The 21,348-nt window shown below is 42.7% G+C and overlaps 1 protein-coding gene across 2 annotated transcripts in view; it reads left to right on the top strand.

Moving 5' to 3' along the window:
• The window catches only part of LOC137621518 (serine/arginine repetitive matrix protein 2-like), a 143,516-nt gene that overhangs the window by 92,544 nt on the left and 29,624 nt on the right, over positions 1-21,348 (top strand). Inside the window, exons 6-7 of one of the 2 annotated variants that reach the window (XM_068351872.1) lie at positions 11,073-11,211; positions 17,775-17,894. In XM_068351872.1, coding sequence (XP_068207973.1) covers positions 11,073-11,211; positions 17,775-17,894 — 259 coding nt within the window. Of the gene's footprint in view, positions 1-11,072; positions 11,212-17,774; positions 17,899-21,348 lie in introns of both variants that reach the window. The other variant, XM_068351873.1, reaches the window with a different exon arrangement.

The raw sequence follows: 21,348 nt of genomic DNA, 5'->3' as shown, positions 1-21,348 counted from the left end.
CATAATATAAATGGCATAAGGCCTGAAATTAAAAGGATAATGAACCTAAGATGACAAGAGTACCAACGGGCAAAACAAGAAAACACCAAACCGTACAGGAACAATGGCCGCCATTATCCTGGAAGGCCAAAACTGTACGCACTAAAAAAACACTCAAATAAATAAATATAACACTAGCCCGGTACTAACAAACCTGGCAAAACAATTTATGGTACTTAACAGTGGTGCAGGAGTAAGAAGAGCCTCAGTCATGATGAAATTACACGAAAAAAGCTAAAAATCCAAGCGGCACACAAAAACAAAACGGCGCTTACGAAGTCCAACAGAAGGATGAAGTCTAGATGGCGCTAGCATCGGGCGTCGGTAGGATAGTTCAGGTAAAGTAGATAGGGCCTCTGTTACGGCCCTCCCCTTTGATGAAGGAATTATCTAAATGGAAGACAGCCTGTGAATAGTGGTTTTCACACGCCCCTGCTTTATAAACGACGCCCACAGGGTGTTCGCGCGAGGGTAGTAACCTCTGCATTCCATACTTTAATTTCTCTGGTATATTTGGAAGTATTTATATCAGAAAAGTGTAAGGAAGGACTCTTTTCACCGGGCGTCACAGGTCGACCCAGAAATACAGTTAATAGCAGAACGCACGGGGCACAACCACACGAAGCCGACGAGAACAGAGGAATGACCCAAGCCACGCTAATTGAGGGTCCCTCCGAGGTCGAAGTGCTGCCTTCTATCGGCGGAAATAAAAAATACATCCGGCGCTATGAGTACCATCTACGCGTACGGGTACTGTATTGTTTACTTCGGGTGTCGAAAAAAAATTTGGGTGTAGAGTAGGAACGTGTTCGAATTGTACTTCGCGTGTCGAAAAATTCGGATACAACCGGTACGACGAAAATTGCTTACTTCGTGTGTCGAAATAAAATTCGGGTGTAGAGTCGAAAAATTGCTTGAATTTTACTTCGGGTGTTGGAAAATTCGGATGTAGATACGTTCGTGTGTAGAGGTTCCACTGTACTTGTGTTTCCTGCCCAGCCAATTGCTGTGACCTCCCTCAATATTAAAGCCTAGGCTTATCTTCCTCAGGAGGCCCATTGGAAGGGGTCTAACTTATAATGATAGATACGTATAACTTAACACCAACGTCCATAAAGGATTAATAATGAGAGTCGTTCGTAACTGATCATCTATCAGTATATGGAAAGAGAATTTCTTTCCTTATTTTATCTGGTCTTAACAATAGACTGCACCTGGACACACAGTGTATTTTGGAAAATTAACTACTGTATACCTTTATACCATAGTTTTCTGTTTGCAGTATGATCTATACTGCAAATATACTGGCTACTGTATAGACATATACTGTAGTTGTAGCCGGCAACATGCCGGCAAGGCTAGCACCTAGGGCACAGTTCAGCTGGCACAACATCGACTAGAATGGTGGCCGGCGACCCGCCGGTTTGTCAGCAGCTTGCTGGTCGCCGGCGGGTCCCCGGCTGTCGGCACACTAGCCCAGTCATCATTCTATTTGACAGGGTAGTGGCCGGTAGTAGAACTCTGCCGGCTCTTGCCGGCTAAGTCAGTTGTGTCAACGGATCATTGGCTGTCGGCGCACAAATCTAGCCAGCATCTTGCCGGCTAGGGTAGTGGCCGGCAGCCGCCAGTTAGGTTAGTACCTGGCGGCACTAGCTGAAAGAGAGAGAGAAAGCAAGGAGTGAAGGATGATGTATCATGTAAGAGCACTGTCTCACTTTCTTCCTCCGGAATGAGGGTTCTAATGGAAGGGGAGAATATAGGATATTCAGGCTTCCACCCATCCACCTCCATTGTCGGTCACTGCCGGACACAAGGATGTAAATGGCAATCCAAGAGAGGATTGAAGAACATTATAGTAAAGGGATCTTCTGCCGGTAGCTGGTCCCGTCAACACAGCTATCCCGGAGGTTTGTGTCCGAAAGGGAAAGCTGAGCGACTAGGCCATACAAGCAGAAGCCCGAGCCGGGCCTACAACCTGCCGGCAAGCGGAAAGATTGCAGGACGACAGCCAAAGGGTTGTGATGGCTAGGATATCACTAAAGAGAGGGGAGGGAAAAAGGGTCCTGTATAAGGTGTGAGAGGAGCCGGCAGATTGCTGGTCCTACCACACCCTATGGAAGTTCTGTTTCAGTATCGGCGGCATCCTAGACGGACGGAGAATATATTTCCCAGCCTAGAGTCTGCCAATATAGTAAAGGGGGCCGGCAGCCATCTAGCCGCCACCTTTAACCAGAGAGAAACAGAGTTCCAGTGCCGGCGCCATCCTAGGCAGCAGAAGAATATCTATTCTTCAGCCTAGGGTCTGCAAGCACAGGACTAGTCTACTAAACCACAGGGAGAAGGGGGTAAATCATATGACTTCTTCAAGTGCAGTGTAGGGAGGCTTAGCCTCCTATGCCGACAACATAAACCGACAGGGGAATCTATTCACCCTGCCTACCAGCTGCCGGCACACGACTATGTTCTCTGAGGTCTGACCTAAACCCAAAGCTTACCATCTGCAGCTAATGGAAGGGACAGAAAAACCCTAGCCTAGTCTTGCCTGAATGACAACTCGAGGCACGACTAACTAGGATTGTAGCCTAAGGCTACACTCAGAGGGAAGGAGGGATTACCCTATACATGAGGGTAACCGGGGAGTATGTATGAAAGTATACTAAAGCCCCTAGGCTACTAGCCTAGTGACAGTGAAATCGACTACCTAACTCATTGAAGCGCTCTCGTATACTATCTTAGAAGAGGAATATTTATATGCAATCGATATATCTTACATGTATAAATTACCTAATATCTTCATTTAATTTCAATAACACCAGGAACACTTATTATTGCATGCATGAAAGTAAACTAGGAGGCCTAGCGTACACAAGATCGGCTACCTAAATCGCCGAAGCTAATGTGAATACTATCGGCATAATATAATTAATTCCTAGCAGTGAAGAATAAATAGCTAATTTTATTTATGCTATTATACCGGGAAAGTCGTTCTGGCTAACTAAATAACTCATGCGTTAAGAACGACAGCGCCGAAGATGCCTCCGGTTCAGGCAATAGCTCTGCCAAAAATTAGCTTAATTTTGATTCAGTTTTTTACTTTACGGCAGGAGCTAAATTTATACAAAGTAAAGATCGAATACTCAACTTTCCAGAGGCAGAAGAAGCTGGAGATTGCATGATAAATCCGAAATACTGAGAGAGCTACTGGGAAAACCACCGAGCGAATTCGCTACAGAAAAAGGAAATAAAGATGGCGGCGATGATGGCACCATCTAGGTACTCAAACAGTAACGGAGGAAGGGAACCTTATAACGGCTCCTCTTTTATTTTGCCACTTTCCCCCTCGAAGCGTAAACGCTATGCGTGGTGCAGATTGCTATGTGGCGTGTCAAGAATACGTCCCCTGATATTATGCGATATCCTTAAAGGAAACTTTAAGGATATTAGCGCCAGGAGTTAGAATTCTGGAGACCTTAAGTTAAATTCTCTGGGAATATCACTGTGGTCAAATATACCGTAGGAAGCTACTTAAAGGAACCTTCCATCAGGACGACATGGCCTGAGCCCAAAAATAAGGTCTTTAAACGAACTGTATGGAAAATGTGATGCCCTATAACACATTGGCACTGTTGTAATATTCAATTTGGAGAGATTTCGAATGTTAAGAAAATTATAGAAATCAGTGTTATTCGTACTATATGTGCGCATAATCGTAAGACAGCAGCGTGACCTGGAGATCAGCTGATGCCATCCGAAGGTAAATCAAAAGGGTTTGTTGATTAATGATATGATCAAGAAATTGAAAAATAAAATATAAACGTGCTTTAATAAACCATAATTAAACACAATAATGTCTAATGAAATATGAGGGCTTAATATTGAACTAAAAATTGAATACTGTATGAAGCTTTAAAAATTAACTACCCTTATACGATTGCGAGAGCGAGAACATGCACAGGGAAAGAGCTACAACGATTTTGCATTATACCTAATAACAAGACAAACTATGGAAACTGATTTCCTGTAACATATTGGTGATGGTGTAATATTCATCATGAAGATATTTCTAATAAGTTAAGAAATTATATATGTAAAAAAAAAAAATATGCCATACTGTATGTATGTACCCCATATTTTGATAAAATAGGTAGCGGCGCTTTCAGATCAGCTGATCATAACCAAAGTTAAACAAAATTTTATGTACTTCTCGATTGGTAAAATGTTAACAAAATTGGAAAATAGAGTACAAAAATGCATTAATAGAGCATATGATATCCTATGAAACAAAAAAATGGAATAATGATAGACAGTAAGAAAATATTGATAAAATATGATCGAGATGATTGCCGAATCATAACACATCATGATAAATCTACGAAAACTTCACTTTTTAATGCGACATATGACAAAATCGACTTACAACGCATCTCTCGGTCCCTATCTCTGTCGTAAGTCGACGACTACCTGTACTAAAATTGCCCTCCTGTTTATTATATAACACTAGATGTTCATACTACGTCATCCCTGGTGAAATTACCTTTGTTCCAACACAGAATACTTACCTCGAACTACTTTCTTAGGAGTATCTGGGATCTCCTCCCAACCGACCAGAGTTTTGTGTAGTTTACCCCTAGTCCCGTTTTCTATGAGGGGTAACCTCAGGTGGAGTGGAACCTGCCCTGAGGCTATCCCCCAGGTCAGAGAGCATGCTTGCTCAGGTCTCGATCTCCAGTAAGATCTCTGGTCGCGCCGTGATAACATCTCGGCGCTCTCTCTTACCCAGTGCGACCCTGTGTCCCCGAACCCCACAGATCTCCCCGGGAAGGGGTAGACCCATGACGGGTACCCCCGTCCCAGTGGCTTCATCCGTGATGGAGTTAGCCGCTCCATCGTCCCGGCCAGTCCCATCCAAGCATTGGAGGTGGCCGCTGACGCACCCATGACGCATACCTCCGTTCCGGCGGCTCCATCCGTGATGGGGCCAGCCGTGCCATTGTCCCGGCCAGCCCCATCCAAGCATCAGAAGAGGCCTCTGACATGGCAGGGTGCTTAAACCCCACGGATTTCCCCGGGAGGGGGTAGGCCCATGACGGCTCCATCCGTGACGAAGGCAGAGTGGTTTTTCCCCGAGCGGGTCGAACGGGGCTATTGCCTCTCCAGTGCCTGTCTCGGTGACCGCTGGAGAGGGAGCCCCGCACCTTTGCCCAGTGCCTCTTCGGCTCCGTCCGCCCGTCGGATGTAGAAGTTGGAACAGGTAATCTTTCCCTTGCCTTGCCCCCCATAAGGGAGCTTCGACTCCCCAGTTAACCTTCATACCCTCCTACTCAGACTCCAGGAGAGGGCGTTCAGGCCGTGGCTCTCGAAGGAGTTAGGAGGGGAGGCCCCCCCCTACTCCTGCTGGCGCCTTAGGTGGGGGGATGCCTCAAACGATATTGGCAAGCATGGCGGGACCACGGAGCGGATCCGGGGACCGTAGCAGTACTAAAGGAGGGGTACAAGCTTCCCTTCCTAGCGGACCTCCACCTCGGATCCCAGATCAACAGGGGGAGTGGTTGGCATCCAGAGACCCCTGGAGAGTAGCAGTATTGCAGGAAGAAGGCTCGGCAATGCTGGCGAAAGGGGCAGTAGAACCAGTCGAGAACCGAGTCCAGGGTTCTACAACAGCCTCTTCCTGGTGGAAAAGGCGACAGAGTTCTGGAGACCTTTCAGCCCTCAACAATTCGTGTACAACACCGGCTTCAAGATGGACACTCCGAAGTCGGTCCTAGCGACCTTGAAGGAGGAGGACGGCTGAGGTCCATAGGCCTCAAAGCCATCTACTTCCAGGTCCCTGTTCATCCCTCCAACAGGAGGTTCCTAAGGGTAAATTGGAGTACCAAAACATGGCAGTTCAAAACCCTATGCTTCAGACTGTCGACAGTCCTCAGGGCTTCACGAAGGTCTTCTCAACAGTTTCAGGCTGGGCGTACGAACAGGACGTCCGCCAGATTCGGTACTTAGGTGACAGGTTGTTGCTTTCAGTCCCAGAGAAAGTACTGAGGGAGCAAGACGAGAAGCTCCTGCAGTTCTACAACGTCTTGAGTATCATCATCAACCTGGAGAAGTCCCGGCTGATTTCCTCCACCAGGATGACCTACCTAGAGTTGGTTCTAGACTCCCGGATGGCGAGGTCCTTCCCCTCCGCGGAGAAACGGGACACCCTGAAACAGATACTCTGGCCCTTCCTGTCGGGCCAACCCAGGAGAGCCAAGGTCTGGCTAAGACTGAGAGGACTCCCCTCGCTAGATAGTCCTGGTGTCCCCAGAGACGAAGGAGGTCCTGGGGTGGTAGCAATCGGAACGAACACCCTCAAGGGAATGGCCTTTTCTGCCGACCCTCCGGAGATGCTCCTGTTCACTGGCGTATCCAAGGAGAGATGGGGTGCTCATCTTCTCGACAAAATGGCAAAAGGTAAATGGGAAGTCGAGGAGACGAACCTGCACATATACGTGCTGGAGATGAGGATCGTCCATCTACCCCCGGGAAGCTCCAAGTATCCGGGGTGCGACAACGCCACGGTGGTGGCCTACGTGAATGAGCAAGGAGAACTAAAGTCGAAGGAACGGTGCAATCTCACGGTGGAGTTCCTAGGATGGGCTGAAGTGGAACAAATTAAATTTTTCAGCCAGGTTCTCTCCGGGGAAGAGGAACGTCCTGGCCGGTGGCCTCAACTGGAAGGGTCGAGTGGTAGGGCCCTAGTGGTCCCTACACCCAGAAGTGGTCAAAACCCTCTCCCTGAAGTGGGGCTCGCCGTTGTTCGACCTCTTCTCCACGAGACTAAACGCACAGCTCTCCGTGTTCTGTTTTCCTGTGCCAGATTCAGCGGCAGCGTTCGAGGATGCCTTCCAATGAGACGGACGGCCAACCTGTGGGTGACTTTGGTAGCGCCCTGGTGGCCAGAGAGGGAGTGGTTTGCGGATCTAAAGGAACTGGCATGCCTTACACCTGGGACACTTCCAGACAGACCAGACCTTCTCCGGCAGCCTTACTTCCAGAGGTTCCACGAAAACCCTTGGTCACTCCTTCACGTGTGGAGGTTATCGAGCGTCACCTGAAAAGGAAGGATTTCCGTCGAGGCCAGCATCAAGGATGGCAGGGTACCTGAAGCGTTCGTCAGTCGAGGTGTACCTGGCGTAGTGGGCTACCTTTTCTAAGGGGTGCTCCTCGAAGAACATCAGGCCATTAGGGGCCTCCATTCACGATAGTAGACTTCCTGGTCTATTTCAGGGACGAAGTGGGCATGTCCATCCCAAGTCTTCCTCCTGAAGGACATAGGTCTGGGTGCCTCCAGGTAGATCTCTACGCTCTTCAGGAGCTTCGAGCAGTCGTTTTTCCCTCAAGCCGTTGGAGTGCCCCAGGGGGATGTGGCTAGGGTACTTGAAGTTGATTTTGGAACCTCCCTTCGAGCCTCTAAAAGACATTCTAGACAAGGAGCTCGCCCTCAAGGCAGTCTTTCGTTTAGCTCTGGCATTAGCAAAGAGTAGGTGAGATTCCTGGCCTGTCGTACGAGATCTCACACTCGAAGGGTTGGCGAGATTCTACTTTCAGATTCTTACCCTCCGTAGCCAAGACTCAGAATCCAGTTGTTTGGGACCCCAAAATGGAATTGTTCCCAGTGCCAGCTATCCCTCGCTCGGACAACCCGAGGGACTTGCAGTATGGCAGTATTTAGAAAGGACAGCTAGACTTCATCCCGAGATCAAGTCTCTGTTCATTTTCCTCGGGACTGTGAAGGAGCCAGTCTCCAAGAACACTTTCTTCTTCTGGATAAGGCAAGTGATCGTCAGGCCCTACAGTAGTGCAGGGGTCCCCTTTCCAAGAAAGCCCAGACCCCACAGCATTAGGAGTCTAAATGCTTCTTTGACATTTGAGAAGAACATGGCAGTGGGCCAAAGCCTGCGGGCAGGTACTTGGTCTAACCAGTCGACCTTTACGGCTCACTGCTTGAAGGACTACTCGAGAAAGTCCCTGGGCGGTTCCGTCATTTCCGCGCTCCAAATGGTTTAAGGGCGTAGCCTCAGTGGTAACTGCGGGTAGCGAGTCCAAGAGACACAGGTTCCTTCCTGAGCCCTTGTTCTTCCTTCCCCTATTTCCTTACCAGAAATGGCTCGGGTAGCCCCCTGAAACTGCCATGGGATACACTATCATTGGAAGGAGATGTCTCCTAGGATTCTTGCAGAAGTGAGTTATATAGACACTAAGATGGTTTTTTGCGTAGTTTCCCTTGTTCTCGTGTTTTCTTTGAGGTCAGCAGAACCTAATCTCCTACCTAGGTTCCTCTTCTATTCTCGTCACGGTCTCTAGGTCCTGAAGGACACTCCCACCTCCTAAGGTATAAGTCTCCTAAGAAAGTAGTTCGAGGTAAGTATTCTGTGTTGGAACAAATCACAAATTTTAAGTAATTTGTATTTTTCCTAACAATACTTACCTCGAACTACTTTCGATTAATGGCCCGCCCATCCTACCCCGAGTGCCTTGCTGGACTTCATAGATACCTAAGCTATCAAGAACTTACTGGAGATCGAGACCTGAGCAAGCATGCTCTCTGACCTGGGGGATAGCCTCAGGGCAGGTTCCACTCCACCTGAGGTTACCCCTCATAGAAAACGGGACTAGGGGTAAACTACACAAAACTCTGGTCAGTTGGGAGGAGATCCCAGATACTAAGAAAGTAGTTCGAGGTAAGTATTGTTAGAAAAAATACAAATTACTTAAAATTTGTGATTTTGGGAACTGATTGATCAGCCTTTCCTTGCTGCAAGCCGGCTACGACATTCCCTGGTGGTTCTCCTTGATCACTTACGGTTATTATTAGTAATGAGATCACAGAAAGTTTTTACCTATTAAGAATCAGTTGTCCTTTCTTCATTTCGAGCCTGCCACACTATCTTATATGAGTGTTGATTGATCTCCTGCTATAACTTATAGTAATTAGATTGTCTGTAGAGGAAGGATTTACCTCATAACTTCACGGAGTCCTACTCCCTCCTAATGAAGACTCCCCATTAAATGACTCAGAAGTCTGTATCCGCATAGGAATAAACTACAAATTTTATATAATTTGTATTTCTCCTAGCTATATAAACCTGAGTCATTTACCGAAGGTCCCGCCACAACTGCCAAACAACTCTTTGACCAGGAGAGTTGTGAAGAGACGCTATGAGCAGCCTCACACTTGTTCCTTGCGCGTGTGCTGTGTTTACCCAGCACAAAATAAGAAGCAATCAACCAAATTTTGATTGGCCAGTCGTAGAAAACATGATTAGTAGTAACCCCATTAAATGACTCGGGTTTGTATAGATAGGAAAAATACAAATATAAAATTTGTACTTTTTTGTACTCTCTTCATGTTCAGGTACTCTGTTTAGATCAATGCTTACCAGGACATTTTTATTCCAGTATTTCTTCTCTTTCCTTTCTACTTCTCTTACTCTACTGTATATGGATGTTGTAATCTCTCTCTCTCTCTCTCTCTCTCTCTCTCTCTCTCTCTCTCTCTCTCTCTCTCTCTCTCTCTCTCTCTCTCAACAACAGTTGTCTTATGTATAGATGATCATGTGAGAGAGAGCTATTGCATCATCATTATACAGTATACTGTACAGTAGGAAAGGTATAAAAGAAAGTGAAGTACTGGAAAAAGAGCATTATGGTAACCATTAATCTAAACAGAGAAACCTGTACACACAGCAAGATTACGTGATAAAAATGAAATTATAAATTAAAGATATTTTGATGGTCTATAAATGTGAACTATCAAAGCTGCAAAGAATAGAATCTAAGAAAATTAGGTGGTTTCTGTTGATAGATATCGATTTTGATAAATATGCACTGGAAATGAATAATGCAGAATCTTGAATAACGCTGAATTTACACACACAAACATACGTTTATATCCTCAAACAGCAGGTGATAATGCTCATATGATAAAAAAAAATAATGTACATATAAGAAAAAACGAAATCTAGCTTGAGTTGCTGCCATAAAGTCTCTCTCTCTCTCTCTCTCTCTCTCTCTCTCTCTCTCTCTCTCTCTCTCTCTCTCTCTCTCTCTCTCTCAATATGCACTGGAAATAGATAATGCAGAATCTTGAATAACAAATTTATACACTCACATTTATATCCTCAAACAACAGGTGATAATACTCATAAGATAAAAAATAATGTAAGTATAAGGAAAAAGCAAACCTAGCTTGGGTTGCTACTATAAAATTCTCTCTCTCTCTCTCTCTCTCTCTCTCTCTCTCTCTCTCTCTCTCTCTCTCTCTCTCTCTCTCTCTCTCTCTCTCATAAATGCAGTATATAGTATTGTAATTTGATAAATATGCACTTAAAATAGAAAAGACAAAATCATGAATAACATATGACTCTTCCTTCTCTGATTGCTACTGGATGAATGGCCAGAGGCATATGAGCATTGGTCAATTCTTCTCTTTAATGAGCACTCTTTCAGCTTCATATAAATCAGTGTCACTCCATGAATACTGGTTACAACATATTCATTCGGATAAGGCTCATGAATACCTCCTCAAACCAAAATATCTCTCACAAGTCAATTCTCTATCATCTTAACAGTCTTAATCATAATTATTATTGCAATTTTCCCCATTCATATAGAAATGCACTTATTTCTATATTTTGCCTTTAGATGACATTTGGGATGCATCATGCATGTCTAGGGTGTAGAGGACAGGGCATATATTGTCAAAGCTATTTGTTTGGTACACTTTCTCAAAATTGCTTGGTGATTAAAAGCATAGTCATACTCTATGTGGTCCTGAGCTGGGAGATAGAATTTCCAATAAGTGAATTGTATCACATTATAGCCTTTTTTTATTTCTTCTATTCTATATCTTGTCTTCCCATTTTCCAGTTGTGTATGATATTAACTTTGTGTTATTTTTAGACTTTAGTTGTGAAAAGACTTAAATTTTATAATGCTTTAATACATTATTGGCTTGTGTTGGCTTATAGTACTGCATATTTATTATTTTATTTTAGGTATTATGCAAGTAGCTGAAGGAAAAGATATGGAAACTGCCTTTTCATATTTCAAAGAAGCTGCGACAGGTTTCACATCCCGTAGACAAAGATCACAAGCACTCAAGTATATGCTCCTTACCAAGGTTATGGTTAATCGGTAAGACTGTTTACAAATTATGTAGTATATTATTTTTTAATAGTGCAGTATAATGTCTTTGTATTCCCAACTCATGTTTTCAAATATGTGAGTTTAATCTTACAGTATATAATCTTTCTAACTTCAATTAGAGAATCAGTATGATATCAAATAGGATTTTTTGTTTTTACCTGCTGGAAATTTGGTCATCTCAGATTTGCTGTTGAAAATAACACGAAGGAGGTTGAAGATTTATTTTTTATACGAATGTTTTGACAGTCTGGTAAAAACTATTTTCAATAGTTTTCAATTTTTTATTATTTTTCAGTGCTACAAAACTTGATAGATTTTAATGTTATGCTTTTAATAAGAACTTTTCATGTACAGTATATTCTTCTTGCCTTGTTTAAATCTCTTTATGCGCTCCCACATTGTTTCTTTTACAATATAATGGATGGACTACGAAAGTTGGACAACGTTACTTCTAACTCACTCACTAGGCTAGGTAACCACTTTGCTTTTGGCTTGGGAAGAGAGACGTTGTCTCTGTCTCCGCTCCAACTTAACCCCCATTTGACGTGTTTTTTTCTTAAACTTATGTTTTTTTCTTTTTGTATTTATGAAAACATTATTGTAATGTTTTTATATATATTTAAGTTTTTCTTTACAGTGAATGTTGCTGTTTTTGTGACAGCATAGTGCAGAAGGTTCTCAAGGGCAGAGTATATTCTCTTAAAATCTTCCTCCTCCGGGACACAGGACAACATGTACTGTAGGCTGGTAGCCATCCGAGTGACTCGGCCTCCGCTGCTCGGAAGTTGTCATCGTATGGATACTCCTTCTCCGTTTGTATGTTAACGTCGCTCTCTCCCTGCGAGTTCTTGGACGAAGACCGCTTGCGTCCTACCTAGAGCCTTACTTTGGTCTTGCTCTTCCTCGCTGACAACACCGCTCTCCCTCGTTACATGGGAGGCCAGCAGATCTTCTGCGGGGAACACTGTTCCCGGTATACGGGTTAGGTTGCATTCCCGAATAGTTTTCTTCAGTAATTAAGTTGAAATGATAACTGTTTGTAATTTAACTTTTTCAACTCTCGACTCCGCACTCCTTCATGCGGTGATGGGCCAACAGCTATACACGGCCGGGGAAGGGAGTGCATAGTCATTAGGTTGTCTACTCCCTCTTGGGGAACCCCTTTCCCGCCGTAAGGTTGAGTTGCCCTCCCAAGTATTTTGTTTCGTCAGCTGTATTAATTAATTGTAGGTAGTAGGTTGACCAGAGCACCAGCCACCCATTGAGATACTGCCGCTAGATAGTTATAGGGTCCTTTGACTGGCCAGATAGTACTACATTAGATCCTTCTCTCCTGTCATGGCTCATTTTCCCTTTGCCTACGCACACACCGAATAGTCTGACCTATTCTTTACAGATTCTTATACACCTGACGACACTGAGATTACCTAACAAGTTGTCTTCACCTAAGGGGTTAACTACTGCACTGTATTTGTTCAGTGGCTACCTTCCTCTTGGTAAGTGTAGAATAGACTCGTTAGCTATGGTAAGCAGCTCTTCTAGGATACTCCAAAACCAGACCATTGTTCCCTAGTGTTTGGTAGTGCCATAGCCTCTGTACCATGGTCTTCCACTGTCTTGGGTTAGAGTTCTCTTGGTGAAAGGTACACTCAGGCAAATTATTCTATTTTATTTCTCTTCCTCTTGTTTTGTTGAAGTTTTTACAATTTGTATAGGAAATATTTATTTTAATGTTGTTACTATTCTTAAAATATTTTATTTTTCCTTTTTCCTTTCCTCACTGAGTTATTTTCCCTGTTAGAGACCCTTTGCTTATAGCATCCTGCTTTTCCGACTAGGCTTGTAGCTTAGTGAGTAATAATGATAATTATAAGTGTGTGTGTGTGTGTGTGTGTGTGTGTGTGTGTGTGTGTGTGTGTCCGTTCCCCCCCCCCCCCCCCCCCCCCCCCCCCCCCCCCCCCGCTGCCACTTTACTTCTTCCAACGATGGCGGCCGGCAAAGGGAGCGTGCAGTCATTGGTATGTTTTTGTTCTCTCGGGAGACACCTTCCCCATCCGCGGGTTAGGTGGTCTTCCCGAGGGAGATTTCTTTCATATGTTTTTTATTCCTCAGCTAGCGATGCTGTACGTCTTCGTTTCAGCTAAGACAGCTGACGTAGAAGAGCAAAGCCGTTCGTTCCTGTGGAATCTGCTGTCCCTTCCCCGTCACAGTCCTGTTCTCCCGTGCCTGTGGCAGCTCCTGATCAGCACGCTGATGATTATGACATTTCCCCTACGAGGACGACGTTCTTCCCGAAGAGTGGTACAGTCTATGCAACACCTCTTCTTCTCCTTTGTTCCTCATGTTCAGGCATAGTGACAAGGACAGTGGCATACTGTGTTCCTTTGGGGTGAACCCAGCAACCTTTCATTAGGACTACATTGAGTTTTGGGACTACACTTTAATATACTGTAAAGGTTATGGTGCTGAAAGTTTGATACAGAAATATCTGGAAATTCGGAAAACATTCAATGAAAATTGATAAATTAAAACTTTAGCTTCTTTGAAATATAAATACGAAAATTCAAGATCATTTTCTAAATACAAAGATGACTTTCCAAAAGCTTCACAGAATTTTTAAAGCTCTTAATTCCGTCCTTTGCAGCCGGCCCGACGTCGTTTCCTCAGGAACTCCATCTCTTGTTCACAGAAGACCAAATTGTGAATCTTACGCGCTCCCGCAGAAATTTGGTATGTGATCTGCATTGATCTCAGACTCAATTCCATTTGGAGCAGCACCTTTCCTTATGACAAATTGTGGTCTTGATACTCCCGCATTCTTTGCAATGAAACAGTTTCTGAACTCCTACCATGCCATTTTTCTTCTTTCTCCAGTGCAGCTCAAGCTTCCAAGGTTGCAAAAGGGTCGGTGGAGAGCTTTTTAGAACTGGCCTCAACCTGCAACGCAGCTTAGTGCGGGAAGCTTACTCATTCGTCAGAAGTTCCATATTTGAAGACTAAATTGGTCCTGAATTCAGGTCTTCTGGAACCGCATCACTTTTCACAACAACTTGAAGTCTCTTGGCTCCATCATTCTCTCCTCGGTGAAGCATCCTCTGCGATTCCATCCAGGTTATCCATGCCTTGCCACTTCTAACTATGGTACTTGGGCATGTTACTCTACATTTATATTAAATTGACAATGTCTTAATAACATCCAGAAATCGATGATAGTTTCTCTTCGGACAGACTGTCCTGTAGATAGTTTTCAGGATAACAGCAGAAATACATTTACTTTTCTCCATTTATTGTTTGGTGTTGACACGTGTATCGTATCACTTCGCAACCCTTCTTCAGAACTAAATTGAGTTTTGGAACTACACTTTGATATAAATGTTATGGTGGTGAAAATTTGATAAGAAAATATTTGGAAATTCGTAAAAGATTCAACAAAAATTGATAAATCTAGATAAAAAAATGACTTTCCAAAGGCTTCACAGATTTCATAAAGCTCTTGATTCCATCCTTTGCAGCCGGACCGACGTCGGTTCCTCGGGAACGCCATTTATTGTTCAAGGCAGGTCAAATTGTAAAACTTACACGCTCCTGCAGAAATTTGGTATATCACGTACCAAATTTCTGCGGGAGTGTGTAAGCTTCACAATTTGGTCTCCTTTGAACGAGATGGTGTTCCTGAGGATCTGACATCGATACGGCTGCAAAGGATGGAGTCGAGAGCTTTATGAAATTCTGTGAAGCCTTTGGAAAGTCATTTCTGTATTTAGAATATGATCTTAAACTTACGGATTTATATTTCAAAGAAATAACTTTATGGTACCTGCAGAAGATAGGTACCCCATAATTCAGTCCGCACTCAGAAAAACTTGGAACTTTTATTGGGAGTTGGAAAATCAGTATATGAGTGAAATTGTTAAGGCATCTTACCCAGGGATATATTTTGATATGCAAAGGTCTAGAGAAGGGGTTTTGTGCCAATGAGAATTGATCACCAGATTGACGTCCAGCTTTTTGACGAGTGGAGAACATCAGCCATTCTGTGAAGATTGACTGTGAAGCATATATTAACCGTGCACAAGTTACTTGACCGAGAGATTGCGCCATTTTCATAATTGCAAGGATAGCAGTGGTATTTATATGCTATCTAAAATTTTGGGACATGAATACAATGTGGATTACCTTTTTAAGTTTCTTGTAGAGACTAATTTATTTTATAAGATTTAATCAGGATTTGAAATGAGAAATGTATAATAATCCTTAACTAAATTTGTTGGCATGAATGCTATTGCTGTTACGATAATATGTAATAATCAGTCAATTAATCGTGGATGGGAAACAGAGAGTGGGGCCAAGGTAATCGCCTGTAGGTGCAGGAACTCTCCCTTCTGAAGGAGTATCCCTCCAGTCAGTAGTCAACAATCTTCCTGCTTGTGGGGAGAATCGCCGACTACACCAGCAGATGTTGGTAGTTTTTTTTCCCGCCCGCCGAAAATTTTTCACCTGTTGGTCTCCCTTTCTGAGGATTATTCCAGCGAAGAGAGGTATTCACCCACTCCCTTGCCGAGGGACTAGTCCCTCCACCAATCACTGTACAGCAATCTTTCTGCTTGCTGGAAGGATCGGCGACAGCAACAGCAAACAGTAGTTGCCTTTCCCATCTGAGAGAGAATCTTCCTTTTCCTGGTCGGTCTCCCCTGCGGGGGATTCCTTCCCGTGGGAATTGGATTTGCCCATTTCCCTGCCATTGCTTTTCAGAGCAGGTTTCATCATCGGCAGTCTTGTCTCGTCAGAAGACTATTCACCTATTGATGTAGATCCTGAGAGATCCCACGGGAATTAGATTCATCCATCACCCACCCTTGATCTTCGGGAGGAGGCCATCAGACTCATCACGCCCAGTTGACTTATCTGCAACTCCCGACGAAGATCCCAATAGAACTCCCTCAGTGACTGTAACAGCCACATGTGAACATCTTTCACGAAGCAGTACAGTATCTTCACTGCGACTTCAAGCCTGGAGACTATCCAGCTCTTCCTCTCTCGGAGAGTCTTTTCCTTAACAGGTTGCAAAGAGGATGTCTGGATACCTGCGTAGATCTTCAGTTTCGGCCGTCCAGGGCAAGTGGACTGTAGTTGGTATCATGGAAGGGGTATCCCTCTCCTCGATGCCACTATGCGAGCATTAGAGGAGTTTCTTGTTTACCTTCAGGAGGAAAGCTTCTTTTGGTGTCGGCAATGAAAGGCCACTGCTAGTCCTTGAGCTTCGCCTTCAGACCGAAAGGAATTAACCTTTCCTCCACGTCGGCATCACCCATTCTCATACAGAGTTTCGAGCCTACAAACCCCTAGTCGGAAAGGAGACCTTGATCCAGTATTACAAGGAGCAGATGTTCACTGGACCTCGATGGCAGGTCTCCTGCTCCTGTTGCCTTTAGCCAAGAGAGTCACTGAACCCCATGGGCCACTCTTAACGTCTCATTCACGGCGATGGGCCATATAATACTCGACCACGTTTCTGGCAGCATTAAATGGCCTTCACCGCCCTTTTCCTGCAATATGTGGCTCATAGGAACATGGAGACAACCTCTATGGATCCTGTGGTGGCTACACAATAAATGGTTTAAAAATCTCGGGCTCTTTGATGGACAAGTAGGAGATGAAGGAGGGAGGAGTTTAACTATGGTTAAGTCTGGGATGAATGACAAAGAATGACTTGTCTCTTTCTTTCATCTTCCACCCTGGGGGGGTAATAGCACCTACGCTCTACAAAGCTGACCTCCACTGTCTGCAGGTAGAACCTTTTCCCTTGTGTAACCGGGTATAGTAAGATATACTCATTACGTCCCCATACCCCTTGGCTATGTGGGATTGGGTAATGTCCATGGTACCTTCGGAAGAGTCTGATAACTCGCAGAAATCTTACCTGGACCAGTCAGAGTGCTAGTATCATAAGCACAGCTTGCGTAGATTACTGACTGTGCGTAGTACGGTATTTAGGGAGATGTAAGGGCTCCTACCAGTTACGTGCAGAGCAGGTACGGAGAAAACCCTGGGTCAAATGCCGATAAAACAAATTGGTCCGGACTAATACCTTCCCAAGGGGTAAGTTTGTATTTATGATGGAACAAATGAAAAATTTTGAAGTAATTTGTATTTTTCTTAACAATGTAACCCGGTAGGTATTTACGCAAATTGGCCCACCAGCACCTATCCCCCTAGAAGTTCTACCTCCAAGCAAAGTGGTTACAGTACTCAACCCACGTTTGTGAGTGAGCGGGGTAGCAAACTACCTCCCCATCCTCCCCGCTAACTAGCAGGTGGATTGTTAACCCTCGCTAAAAGTCTTATTTGCTTGTCTTTCAGCTTTGCCGAAAGTAGTATCTCCATATAAATAGCTACGGGTAAAATAAAAATCAACTAATTTGTCATTTTAATGACAATAAATAGTAGCATGTTAGTCAACTTTTCTTTTTACTTTTTTATTGGGAAATTGTGGTTTTGATAGTGATTTTTGCGATATGTTACTGTATTAAGTTTTATGGTCTCTAATTTAGATCTGAGGAAGGAGAAAAGGCAGTGAGGAGTCAGAGTCATGTCCAAGATATTGATGAAGGAGTTGAAGCAATGCTTGCCATTACAAGTGCTGCTAACAAATCTTCTTTAGCAGATTTTAAGTAAGTTTAACTTTATTCTCGTGTGGTAATTCATTGTGCTAAAATCAGCAAGGTATAGAAAGTGTGTCCCAATGTATAATAGAGAAAGGGGCGCTGTTCAACAGAAGAGTTGAAAATATTTGAGCTCCCAGTATTTCATAAGTAAACATTATTCTATTAGTGTCATGAAAAATGTCCTATAACTTTATTTGAATGATTACATTTATTTTATAGGAATTAGATAATATAATGTTCCATTTTTTCTAGATACTCATTGTGGCTTCTCTATAAATAATGAAAATTTGCCATAGAAAGCAATCTAAAATGTGAGGAACATTTTTTTAAAGGTTATAGAAGAGTTCTCTCTTTATTATTTTAATTGTTATATAAAAAATGGGTTGCATATAATTCAATTAGGAGTGGTAAAAATAATAAATTAATTTTAGTTTGATAAGAGAAACAATCATCCAAAAGTGTATTACAAAATATTGAAATTGCTCAGAAAACAGACTTGTATCCCTAAAATAATTATTTGTAAAATACAGACAGTTTTTTTTTATTTTTACTTTATTAAAATGAGTCTTCCCCAATATTCATATATTCATATGCTATATGCTTCAAGCATGAACTCGACAACAAGAAAAATGGAAAACCAAGAGTTTTACTTAGTCTGTAATATTGTTTCTTCTAATCACTGCTAGGTTATGCTAGCATATTTTTACAAACCTCTATTTATCTTGTACAATGTGTACAATGGGCTTTCAAAATACAATTGGTTATTGGAGTTTGTTAGATTGTGTTTTTACAATGTTCTAAGGTTGATATTGTTGTTATTTCCCAATATTCTTAAGGTATGTCCTGTTCTGATTATTTTGAAATAAGGTCCAGTATTGTTTGGGTTAGTGAAACAATTGTCTTTCTGGAATCACATTTGGTTTCGCTTGCATATATACCCTTTTTGAGGTCAAGTTTCCTGTGTAGAGAATCAATGTAAGGATTTATGGGCTCTCTAATACAGAGATGTTCACCTTATATGAATAAGCTATAAGAGATAAAGACCTACAAAAAGACTAAGATGGAATCTACTGAAACAGCTTCTAGCAGCCTTTCTGGTGACCAAGCTTTAGTCTGTTTTTATTCTTAATCATCTTAGACTCCTGTTCCCTCTCACTCACAGTATCTTCCTCCAATTACCCCTGAGGTACAAGCCTATTTACAGCAAGGCTTAGATAGGGTAAATGAAATGGTAGGTGGATTGACGGAAGAATTTTATTCTTTCTCCCTTAATTTGGTTTCACAACCTCATTGTATCCTATCCTGGGGTCACCTTCCGCGCTGTGGGGAGAGGACTCTCCGCTTCTCTTCTTTAAAGACCGTCTTGCTTAAATGGGAGCCTCCAGACATCTTCCAATACTACCTTAGGTTTTTATGGCATAGGGACAGTTCCCGGCAGACAACCAGGCCAGTTAAGAGCTTGGTCCATAGAGATGGTAAACAGAGCTCAAAGGCCTTCCCTCCAGAAGTGTACCTCCACTGGCATAACCTCAGGAACTTTAGTTCCTGATTGTTTGAATACAAAGCTGCTCTTATCTCCTTATCACTCGACCAGTTATAACACCCCAACCATTTAGAAGTCCAAGAGTTGACTTTGCATAAAACTATGGGTCTTCAGATGATTTGCACAGCTCCAGAGCATTCTTCAATCCAAAAGTGTTCATCAAAGTCTCTCCAGTCACCTGTTAGTTTTCAATCATACCTATGCCAGAGTCAGTCCAGCATTCAAGAGGTCTGTACAACAGCTTCAGAACACCCATGCCATTTTCGTTTGTCTCCACACAGCCTCTGAGTTGAATTTTCGACAAGGCTGAAGCCACTTTATGCCTCAGCAGGACGTTCAAGGTTCTGGGATAGCATTAAGTGAAGAAACCCATGCCCCCTTTGGGTCCCCAAGCCTGTTTCTCATGTCACTTATAACAAGAAAGAAGCACCAAACTTGTTTCTCATGTCACTCACAACAAGAAAAAGCATCAAGTTTGTCATCATCCTCATGATGGAACAAATTGCAACAGAAAGGAGAGATTACAGGTATGGATTCAAGGAACAATATTATTGACATTCAGTTTCATATTAAAATCAAAGTGGATTGTAATTATCCATTGTAGATTACTCTTTTTCCAGCCCTAGGACTTCCACAAATATACATGGACTTCACCATGCAGCAATTACAAAAATCAAATAGATCACATTGCCATTAATAGAGAAGGAGGACTCTGAGACATGTAAGAAGCTCTAGAAGTAGTGTACATTATATTGGTAGTGATCACCACCTCCTCATTGCCACACTGAAATTAAAACAGAATGCACCCTACAGAAAGGTAGATAGAATACCTAGGTTTGATACAACTAAGCTTTTATAAGAAGAGCACAGAGAAACGTTTGCAATTAAATGTAGGAATCAATTTGCAGTATTTGAGACTTCAAGAGACAAAGAGCAGGCAATTAACAGAGAATGGTGTGATATTAAAAACATATATCAGTCAGTTGGTAGTGAAGTTTTGGGGCATGCAGTTACAAGGATAAACCCATGGATACCAAATGATACTTAGGATACTATAAAAAGGGGACAAAGATAGAAATTGGTTGTTGAAAGTTTTCAAGGAAGTAATGAAAATTACAAGGTGGAGAGTATATTTACAGGAAAGCAGCTGAGGCTGACAAAGCTATGAATTCATGGAGTAGCTATGGTGTAAAAATTGCTCAAAGAACTAATGAAATCTTAATGGGGTAAAGAAGAAGCAGCAGCATATACCCATCAAAAAGGGAAATGGGTCTATTATAACAACTGAAGAAAGAAAGACAATGTTGGATGGAACACTTTAGTGAGGTCATGAATAGGAGATACGAAGGGAATAATTTGATTGATATACCTGAAACTGATGAAGACCTTGATGTTGCCATGAATGTATTCAGTCTGTTTGAAGTCGAAGCTATCATTAGATAACTCAGGAGATGGAAAGCCTCTGGTTACAATAAAATAACTGCTGAGATGTTACTGGCTGAAAATGAAGTGACTCCCAGAATACTTACAATTATTTTGTAGAATTTGGCATGAAGAGACCACATTACTGAAAATGGCAAAAAGGGAGACCTGACTGATTTTATTAATTACAGATGATTCACACTTACGTTAGTCATGAAAATATGTGGTATGCTTATTCTAAAGAGATTAGAGAGAAAGATCAATGAACAAGCAGGATTTAGAAAAGGTAGAAGTTGTACTCAACAAATTTTCATTGTAAGACATGATGTACAGCAATGCATAGAATAAAGAAATCCACTTTTGATGGCATTTGTGTACTATGAAAAAGTCTTTGATAGTGTGAACCGGCCAATTTTGTAGAGAATCCTGCGTTATTATGGAATTCCTCTTGAATATGTAAATTTGATAATCTGTTCATGAACACAGCAAGTTTAT

The sequence above is a fragment of the Palaemon carinicauda genome, chromosome 28, assembly GCF_036898095.1.
Source record: "Palaemon carinicauda isolate YSFRI2023 chromosome 28, ASM3689809v2, whole genome shotgun sequence".
Lineage (NCBI taxonomy): Eukaryota > Metazoa > Arthropoda > Malacostraca > Decapoda > Palaemonidae > Palaemon > Palaemon carinicauda.
The sequence above is the reverse complement of the archived record's forward strand: the minus strand, read 5'-3'. Positions and strand labels throughout refer to the sequence as shown.